The sequence below is a fragment of the Tenrec ecaudatus genome, chromosome 5, assembly GCF_050624435.1.
Source record: "Tenrec ecaudatus isolate mTenEca1 chromosome 5, mTenEca1.hap1, whole genome shotgun sequence".
NCBI classification, from domain to species: domain Eukaryota; kingdom Metazoa; phylum Chordata; class Mammalia; order Afrosoricida; family Tenrecidae; genus Tenrec; species Tenrec ecaudatus.
Window position 1 is genome coordinate 167,236,616 of NC_134534.1, and position 9,724 is coordinate 167,246,339.

The 9,724-nt window shown below is 59.9% G+C and overlaps 1 protein-coding gene across 1 annotated transcript; it reads left to right on the forward strand.

The window, feature by feature from the left end:
- Window positions 1–2,286: 2,286 nt before the first annotated feature.
- ASB10 (ankyrin repeat and SOCS box containing 10) lies at window positions 2,287–9,391 on the forward strand. The gene is made up of 5 exons (XM_075550785.1): window positions 2,287–2,599; window positions 2,740–3,007; window positions 4,887–5,406; window positions 8,784–8,897; window positions 9,060–9,391. The coding sequence occupies exons 1-5, from the start codon at window positions 2,287–2,289 to the stop codon at window positions 9,243–9,245; spliced, it is 1,401 nt and encodes a 466-aa protein (XP_075406900.1). The 3' UTR covers window positions 9,246–9,391.
- Window positions 9,392–9,724: the final 333 nt, after the last annotated feature.

A 9,724-nucleotide genomic window follows, 5' to 3' on the forward strand; every position in this document is an offset into this window, starting at 1 on the left:
TGGCGAGGCTGAGGGCTGGTGGAGGGCTGGGCAGGAGGAGCAGAGAGGCCAGGGGGTGCGGAGGTATAAATGCCCTCGTGGGACTTCGGGGACTGAGCTCATTTTTTGTCTAGCTCAGGTCTTCCTTCTTGTTGCCTGTGCCACCTCTCTTCACATACCCCCTGCTGCCAGACTCCTGTTCACCCGCCTCACCCCACCCCACCCCAGTGTTCTCCTCTCCATGTCATGTTCATGTCCTGGACGATGGCATCCTACCTCCTGGAGGAGGACCTGGGGAGTCTAAGGGACAGAAAGTAGAAAGAAAGGGGAAGAGGGAGGGAGGGAAGGGAGGTCCATCAAGAGAAACTAGACATTCGCCCCATGTGGACCTAACCCCTTGAGAACCCCTAGATAATCAGTTTCCTTATTTCTCAAGTCTGGGAAGGCGGGAGTAGCCAATCTCTAAGGTGCCTTCTACTTTAAGGTTCAATTACCCTACCAAGGGTATCTTGGAAGTGGGGGCTCTTGAGCAGCAGTGGAAGGGGGTGGGGTGGGGATGGACACATAGAAGGTTCTAGAGACAAAAGGGTCAGGCAAATGGAAGGTCTTTAGAGCCAGGGGAAGGGCTGCTGGTCAACCCTGTGCCTTCTGTGGATGATCTTCCTTTTCTCGTAAGACCCCTCCCCACCAAATCCGACTTCACCCTTCCTCTGGGCCCCTTCCTCTAGCACAGAGCCCATCTCGGGGAGCTGGCTGGGATGTAGCCGTGGGATAAAACACCCTCTTGCTGGCGAGAGAGCAACAGCTGGGGGCCGGGGCAGGGACTGAGAGAAGCAGGAGACAAAGATGACCTCTAGTTCTCCATGGGCCTTCATGAGGAGAGGACAGGCAGGTCAAGGTCATGGGTGATCCTCTGGCAGTAGAAGTGGGTCACCCCAGAGGTTGAGCACAGAGGTGAAGCCCAGCGAGGTGGTGGATTTTCTTCCTCTCCTTTTTATCCTCTCAAATGACAGTCGGCTCCTTGTGTTCACGTCCTAGGACTCCATCCAGTCAGTGGTAGGGAGAAACTTCTGTTGGGGAGGCCAGGGCTGCTGGTAGGGAGATGGGGTGTGGTGGTACTGCCTGTTTAAACACACCATTGAGTCATGTAGACGGACCCTTGGTGACCCTACCAGACAGGGTAGAACTGCCCCTGTCGGTCTATGAGACTGTGCAGAAAGCAGCCTTGTTCTCACTTGGAGCAGCTGGTGGTTTTGAATTGCTGATTGCCTGTGGTTGAGCCTCATTTCTTTAGGCAGAAGTCTGTCTCCCAGAGAGCACCCCCCACTCCACCCCCGGGGGCGGGGGGTGGGGGGTGGGAAGCTCAAGGATCCTCTGCTGGGGCATGGAAGTGGGAAAGGAAAGGGTAGTGCTAAGGGGGACACACTGGCCTCACACTTGCTCCTTGGGCAGGAGCCCCAGCAGGACAGAGGGAAAGCCCAGACAAAGGAGCCAGGGTCCCAGAGCTCCACACCACACGTCTTGGGCCAATCACTGCCTTGCGGGAGTTCAATTCTTTTACCTGGGATTTAGGTTTGGATAGCTGGGGCCTGGCCCCTTCCCAACAGGGTGTAGTAGGATTCTGGGGAGGGGCGGGCTCCAGCTACCACCCTGGCTGGTCTCCAGCCCCTCCCTGATTCCCACTTGACTCCCTGGCTCTGGCGGCCGTGACCTCATACCTCTTTCTGGCTAGCCCCTCCCCCCAGCGGCTGCGCCTGTCCTCTCCTTTGGCCTTCTCTCCCCCAAACTCGCCATGCCTGGGGGGCACGGTGCCACTCCTCAGAGGGGACACCGTCCCGTGAGCCCGCCCTCGGTTCCTCGACTGCAGGCGGGCCTCGCCCGGGGTCGTCCTAGGCTGCTGCCGCTTCTGTGCCGGGACATGGGGCTCCAGAACGCGCTCTACTCGGGGGACCTGGCCCGGCTGCGCGAGCTCTTCCCGCCCCACAGCACTGCCCACCTGCTGCTGGAGAGCCGGGCCGCCGAGCCTCGCTGGAGCAGCCGCCAGCCTGGTGAGGGCAGCCCGGAGCCAGGGGGTGGGGGTCGCCTTGGAGCAGCGGGACCTTTTGAAAAGCTCAGGGGAGAAGGGGGCGGTGGATCCCCGCCCTGAGGCTGGCCCTGCAGCCCGCGAGCAGGCCTTGGCCCGGGAGGAGGGGAGTCATGCGGCGCCCAGAATAGCTCCTGCTGACCGAGTGGCCCGCCAACACCCAGGGCACAGGCCCCTGCCCTCCTCCTCCTCCTCCTCCTCCCGCTTGCTGGCTCTTGGCCTTCATGAGCTCGTCCCCCCGAGATTGCAGGGGTCCCGGGGGCGCCCCCGGCCCGGGGCATGCCCTCTGTGCCAGGCTGGTGGAGAAGGCCAGCGCAGGGGCGGCCGAGGGGCTGGAGGGCCGCGGCCAGGGCCCCATCGTCACCCGCACGGCCTCGGGACCCGCCCTGGCCTTCTGGCAGGCGGTGCTGGCCGGGGACGCGGACTCGGCCGGCCGCATCCTCACCGATGACCGCGCAGGCCTGGCCCCTGACACTGTCTTTGACACCAGCGACCCGGACAGATGGAGGGACTTCCGCTACAACATCCGAGCTCTGAGTACGGCGGGCCGGGGTGGGGGTGGGTGGGGGGCTAGCTGGAGGTGGGAGGACCCCCGCGCCTCCTCCCTGCCCCCACCCCGCCCCTACGCCTCTGTGGGCGCCACCCATTCGCCAGCCGCCCCGCCTCCCCCTCCGCAGGACTCTGGTCTCTGAGCTACGAGGAAGAGCTGACCACCCCGCTGCACGTGGCGGCCAGCCGGGGCCACGAGGACGTGCTGCGGCTGCTGCTGCGCCGGAGGGCCCAGCCGGACGCCGCCCCCGGCGGCCGCACCGCGCTGCACGAGGCCTGCTCGGCCCATCGAGCGCCCTGCGTCCGCGTGCTGCTGCAAGCAGGGGCCGACCCGAACCTCCCGGACCAGGACGGACGACGGCCCTTGCACCTCTGTCGGGGGTCCGGCGCCCTGGAGTGAGTGGACTCGCCAGCCCAGCCGCCTGCCCCGGGGAGGAGAGGGGCGCAGGACTGTGGATTGGGGGCTGTGATTTGATTCCTGGGGTGGAGGAGAGCTGGGGGTAGGTGCCTGGTCCCGGGAAGTGAGGTGTCTGGGGCCATTATGGGGATAGGCACTGTACCACAGCCACTGAGTCACAGCCCTGCCCTGGGGGCTCCAGGCAGTCTGGTGGTTTTGAGAGAGACAGCTGGGGTCCCCACGGGCACGTCTGCCATTCCCATCTCAGCTAAGCACCCTTGGATGAATGGGCTCGGGACTGTTGCTAAGGGGATTCACAAGAGACAGACAGACAGGCTCAAGAGGACCATTTGTTATTTGTAGGGACTCTTTCTTTGCAGTAGCCCAGCAATGGGGACCTCTGTCCTGAGCTGCGTGGGCCAGTGTGCCTCCCAACTATTTTGGTCCAGGTCAAGAGAATCTTAGCAAATCTTCCCCAAGCTAACTCTTCCTTCCACAGAGGCCCTTCCCTGCTGACCGCATACCCCTCAGAGTTCACATGTGGTGGCCTAGACATGGTGCCAAGTCTTTGATCCTAGAGGGGGGTCTCTTTTTTTAAAAATTATATTATTGGGGGCTCCTACAACTCTTACCACAATCCATACATCCATATATTCTGTCAAGCACATTTGTTTATGTGTTGCCATCATCATTTTCCAAACATTTTTTTCTACTTGAGCCCTTGGTATTGGTTTCTCGTTTTTCCCCACCCTCCTTCCCTCCCTCCCTCATGAACCCTTGATAATTTATAAATTATTTTTTCATGTCTCACACTGACCGATATCTCCCTTCGCCCACTTTTCTGTTGTCCATCCCCCTGGGAGGGGGTTATATGGAATCATTGTGATCAGTTCCCCTTTTCTAAACGTCCCCCCCTTTCCCTTCCCCTCCTGGTATGGCTACTCTCAATACTGGTCCTGAGGGGTTTATCTGTCCTGGATTTCCGGTATTTCCAGTTCTTATCTGTACCAGGGTACCTCCTGTGATCTAGCTGGATTTGCAAGGTAGAATTGGGGTCATGATAGTGGAGTGGAGAGCATTAAAGAACTGGGGGAAAGTTGTGTGTTTCATCAGTGAGGCAGTCCAGCTTGAGGGGGTCAGATGACCTCATCTTCCTCCATCAAGAAGCTGGGGAGGTTTCAGACTGCTGACCTTCTGATTAGTAGTTAGCTCGTACCCCACGTGGCCCCCAGGGTTAGATGTCAGTAATTACTCCTGCTCTGTAGACCGAGAGGCGGAGGCTCAAACAGGCTAAGTCTCCTTGTCGGGATTGTGGTTCACGAGTGGCCCGCACGCTCTAGTCCTCCTGGGTAGACGCATGCACAGCATCTGGAGGGCCCTCCCAGGACAGCCCTGGCGTGGGCTGTTTGTCTCACTGCTCCACCCTGCGCCCGCCCTGGCTAATCCATCCTCAGGCCTCCCCATTCCGCACACAGGGCCTCCCACTGCCTGCTGCCCTGGCCTCCAGTGGTAGGTCCTCCACTCCCTGGCTGGGAACACTGGGGGTTGGGGGTGGGGTGAGCCTCTCTGACCAAGAGAGAGCCCAGTTGCCTCGTCTGTGCAATGAGAGCAACGGAACAACTGTAACGGGGTAAGGATGACGTAAGTGAGTTCACATAAAGTCCTTGATGTTCGGTCATACATGCATACTTGTTCATAACTTTTCCCATGGAGAACAGAGTGAGGGCTTGCACTTTAAACATTTGAGGGCCTCACTGGGAGGCAGGATGGGCGACGAGGCAGGCGGAGAGACCAGGAGCTGCCAGGGCTCGCACCGCCAACAGTGCTGAGGGAGGCCTCTGTGCTGGCCCCTCCTCACCACCGTCTCGCCCATACTAGGTGTGCAGAGCTGCTCCTGCGGTTCGGGGCCAAAGTGGACGGCCGGTCTGAGGAAGAAGAGGAGACCCCTTTGCATGTGGCCACCCGGTTTGGCCAACTGGCCCTGGTGGAGCTACTTCTAAGGCGGGGGGCATGCCCCAATGCCCGGGATGCTGCTGGCCGCACCCCCCTGTTGACCACCTGTGAGGCCCACTGCCTGGACCCAGACAACGCCGAAGCCACTGCCACATGCTGCCTCCGACTGTGCCACCTGCTGCTCTCGGCTGGTGCCGACGCCAATGCAGCTGACCAGGACAAGCGGCAGCCGCTGCACCTGGCCTGTCGCCATGGCCACACGGCCGTCGTGGAGCTGCTCCTGTCCTGTGGCGTCAGCGTCAACACCATGGACTACGGGGGACACACGCCCCTGCACTATGCCCTGCAGGGCCCAGCCATGGCCTTGGCCCAGAGCCCAGAGTATGTGGTCCAGGCCCTGCTCAACCATGGGGCCATTCGCATCTGGCCCGGGGCCCTCCCCAAGGTACAAGGGTGTGGGTCAGAGAGGTGGTCTCAGATGATGTGGGGACCAAAGGACCCAGACCTGGGTCCTGCAGGCTCGGGTGTATGGTGCAGGGCATGTGTTCACGCCAAGCACTGTTTGCTGCCTTTCTCTCTCTGAACAGACAAGCAGTGCCCGAGAGCGGCGCAAAGGCAAGTATGCAGATTGCAGGAAGAGAGAGAGAGACAGGAGGTGTTTGGTATTTGTAAGTGTGTGTGTATGTGGGTAGGTCGGTCGGTAGGTAGAGTGGGCAGAGGGCAGTGGGCCCCAATGAAAAAGAAGCTGCAAGAACCGGAGGAGGAGGCCAGGCTGAGGTGTGCTGGTGGGCAGCCGTTTTGAATCTTCATGGAGGCAGGAGGAGGTGGGACAGCATTCTAGGAAGTACTGGCTCACAGTGGGCCCAGTTCAGCTCCCGACATAGCAAAGACTACCCTGGGCCAGGAGCGATGCTCCAGGCACAAGGTTCCGGCTCCTGAGCATTGGGACAGAGACCTTGACAGGACTCACAGGGCAGGGCACCTGGGCAAAGGTGTTTGCAAGCTCATTTTCCATCTCTAGCTCATTGTACTTGGTCCCCTTCCTCCCCCCCCCCCCCCACCCCAAGCTGGGCCAGCTTCCAGTCCTGCATACTGTGGCTCTGCAGGCCCTCATTCAACGCTTCCTCAGAGGATAGAGCTGGTCCATGGAGCGTGTGGGAGCGACTGATGTCATGACAGCGTAGTGGGCCCATGGGCACACCTGCCATCAGAGAACAGGTTCTCGGAGGCTCCTGGGCCGCGGAGCCAGAGGGATCCTGGGTGTGGCAGGTGGCCCTGTGCTCTCAGACAGAAGCATCTGTCTTATTCCTAAGCAAGACCAAATAATTAAACAGCCCAAGAGTTCGGCAGATTGGTCTCCCCTTTGGGAAAATACAAGAAAATCAACAATTAACACTAATTAATCTCCTATTAACACCAGATAATTAGGAGACGAGCAATTCCCTGTAATCTGATAGAGGTTCTGACAGCTAATGATTTCTCCACGGGGTGGGGGCGGGGGGGGACAGGAGGCGGAGGCAGCTTCGCAAATGGAGCACGCAGACCCCAGTCTTGCACCCTGAGTGCCCGCCCACTGCACCAACCCAACAGGGTGATTAGAAAATACAGCAAGTGCTTGTACCCAGTTCCCAGTCCACAACCCGTCCAGGCAGGTGGGATTTCCCGCCCCAAACAGGCTCCAAGGACTCCACCACGCCTCTGGGACCCAAGGTCACCATCGTTCCTTGGGGAGTGCAGCAGACCGGGTTCCAGTGGGTGCGGCTTCAAGCCACGGCTAGAGGTTTTCTGAGCGCCAGATCTCTGGCATGAAGCACAGCCAGTACCTGGCAGCGATGGGTCTGCGGTGCAGAGTGCAGGTTCAGCAGACCAGCCTGCACTTCCAACTCTCTGTGGGCTCCACTCCCGTGGCCTCCCCCTTGCCAGCCCCTGAGACTGACAGAGGACGTGATCCTAAGCAAGCCGTTGTCCTCTGGAGGCCTGCATGGGGATAATGGGGATAATGGCAGGACGCCAGCCGCCTAGGCCGTGGGAGAACTCCACTGGGCGGTCCTAATGCTTAGCACTGCGTTGAAGGTAAATACTGGCTGTACCGCTAAGAGTATGCTTCTAAGTGTTATTTGAACACAGGGTGTCCGTAGGCACAGGGAGTGGCACAGGCTGGGATGGCAGGGGGTGGTGGTGGCAAGCCTTCCACGCTTGGTGAGCAAGAAGGGCTGAGTAGAGGCCAGAGCTGGCTCTGGTGAAAGGAGCAGCGAGGCTGGCCTGGCCCAAGAGCGTGAGGAGCAGCGCCTTCCTCCCCAGGGTGGAGGGAGAAGGCGGCAGAGGGCCTGTCCTGACCAGCTCCCCTGAGGGAAGCCTGCAGAGGGGGCAGGGCCACTCTTGTGAGGTCCCCCCTAGAAGCAGGGCAAGAGCCAGAAAGCCCCACACATGTGGAGTGCCCTCCCTCCTTTCCTGGGGGAGGGGGGGTAGGCTTGACCTCTGCCCCACTCTTCACCAAAAAACCCTCAAACTCACTTCCATGGAGTCAAGGCTGACTCCCAGCGACCCTGCAAGGCAGGGAACTGCCCTTGTGGCTTTCCGAGACTGTAACTCTTTACAGGAGCCAAAAGCCCCTTCTTCCGCCCACAGCTAGGGGTTATGAACTGCTGGCCTTGCAGATCACAGCCCAGTGCATGACCACCATGCCCGCCACCAGGGCCCCTAGAACAAGACAGAACAAAAGACACTGTTGTCATGGAGTCAGTGCCAATTCATAGAGTTGTCCGTCTTTATAGGAGCAGACAGGCTGACCTCGCTCCTGTGGACCAGCCAGTGGGTTTGAACCAACAACCTTGTGGCTCACAGGCTGACACCTAACCTTCAGCACCACCCGTATAGGAGACAGACCCAGCTTGCCAGGCAGAGTCTTTGAACTTGCATGATAGTCTCTGCCATCGGGGAGGGCAAGTGGTCATATGTCGGCCAGCTGCTCCTGCATGTGCGCAGCTTGTCTGAGACACTAACAGGGTAGAAAGCCCCTGCCTGCCAGGAGAGGAACAGAGCTGAAAGTGCACAGAGGTGCCCCCCCCCCCGGGTTGATGGCCACTTCCCTGTGACCTGAGGGCCGCTGGGAGCAGTCCTGCAGCCTGGCTCCCTCCCCGGGCTCAGGCCTCTGCTCTAGGTGGACCAGACCAGTCACTGTCACTCCTCTTCTCTTTTTGCCTTTGCAGAAGCATGTCTGTACAGGGCTACGTGCTTATTTCTCCTGTTCTCTCTGCAACAGGGCCTCCCAAGGCCAAGGGCCTTGTCTGCCCGTCTGCCCCATGCCCAGTGCTTGGGTTCTCAGCAAATGTTTGTTGAGTGAGAGAATTAAGTCACCTGAACTCCCACCAAGCCCTCCGGAGAGACTGCCACGTCCATCCTGCTTGGGGCTTCAGCTGTTGAGGCCTTCCTAAAATGCTCTGAGCCTCACAGCCCTGCCCCCCATGTCTTTGAATACCCCCACCCCTTGTGTGTACCCTCACTTGGCATTTGGTGTCCCTGCTTTATGTTCTGCTCCGGAACACAGACAAGGTCGTTGGTTAGCCACCGGCAGCAGCTGAGTAGAGGCATGGGGGTGGTTGGGGGGTGGGGGATCCCCACTACCTCTGCTTTGTGGCAGGGCTAGAACGCACTGTGATCCGGCCACGGTCCGAGCTCCCTGCCCTCCTGTACCCGTGCAATGTGTGTAACAGCTGCTGCTTTGTACGGAGGCGGACCACAGGGCTGGTGAAAGAGAGCTGTCTGGCGTGCAGTACCAAAGCAGGAGTGTCCGGGTGGGTGACACAGCTCCCTCCCTGGCAGGTTCTGGCTCGCTGGTGCTCATCCCCCCGGACCATCGAGGTGCTCATGAACACCTACTGTGCTGTGAAGCTTCCTGAGGATGCTGTGGGCCTGGTGCCGCCGGAAATACTGCAGGTCAGTCAGGGGACCAGGGCTGTTCTGGGAGGCCAGGCCTCCCTCAACACAGACCCTCCTCGCAGTCTGACTTTGGCCCAGGGTCCCCTCACATTCCCACCATAAGAAACCCTTCACTCCTTAAGAAGAAGGGGTGGGTGCCCACTGTCTGTCTGTCCCCAGGAGCACAGCCGTTTCTACTCATCGCTCTTTGCCCTGGCTGGACAGCCGAGATCCCTGCAGCACCTGAGCCGCTGTGCGCTGCGTGCCCACCTGGCAGCCCACCTGCCCCAGGCCCTGGCCCGCCTGCCCCTGCCACCCCGCCTGCTCCGCTACTTGCAGCTGGAGTTTGAGGATGTGCTCTACTAGGGAAGCCCACTGTGGGGCCCAGCCAGCTTTGGGTCCACTGCCGACCCCCACACCATGCCTTCTCCACATGGGCCGTCTTCTTGCATCTGACAGTAGGTGTGCCACCCGCAGAGGGCCCCTGCCTGCCTCTTGCTAGGCCAAACCTGAGTGGGAGGGAATCCCCCAAGGTGGCCCATGTCCACAGGAAGAACAGTGCTCACTGCTAGAGAAGGACAAGGACTTGTGGTGAGGGATACATCTCCCCCAGCCCCCAGCGGAGGGGGCGGTGTCTCTTGCCTCTTGACTCCCAAGGCTCCCTCAAGCCCATTCTTGGAGATTCTAGATTCGATCTCTGGGCCTGTGCTGTTTGGGGCTGTCTGAGCTCACTTGGCTGTCGGGGGAGTCAGGACAGGAAAGTTTGGGTACAGGAGTCCCTTCCACCATGAAATCCACCAGCTGTTAAGGAACCCCATGAGCCTCCCCTTCTGCCCGGTGAAGTG

Excerpts from the sequence above, each read along its gene's own strand:
- ASB10 (XM_075550785.1), top strand. The coding sequence starts at position 2,287 with ATGAGCTCGTCCCCCCGAGATTGCAGGGGTCCCGGGGGCGCCCCCGGC. Across the intron at positions 2,600-2,739 it reads CTACAACATCCGAGCTCTGA|GACTCTGGTCTCTGAGCTAC; the intron begins GTACGGCGGGCC and ends CCCCCTCCGCAG. Across the intron at positions 3,008-4,886 it reads CGGGGGTCCGGCGCCCTGGA|GTGTGCAGAGCTGCTCCTGC; the intron begins GTGAGTGGACTC and ends CGCCCATACTAG.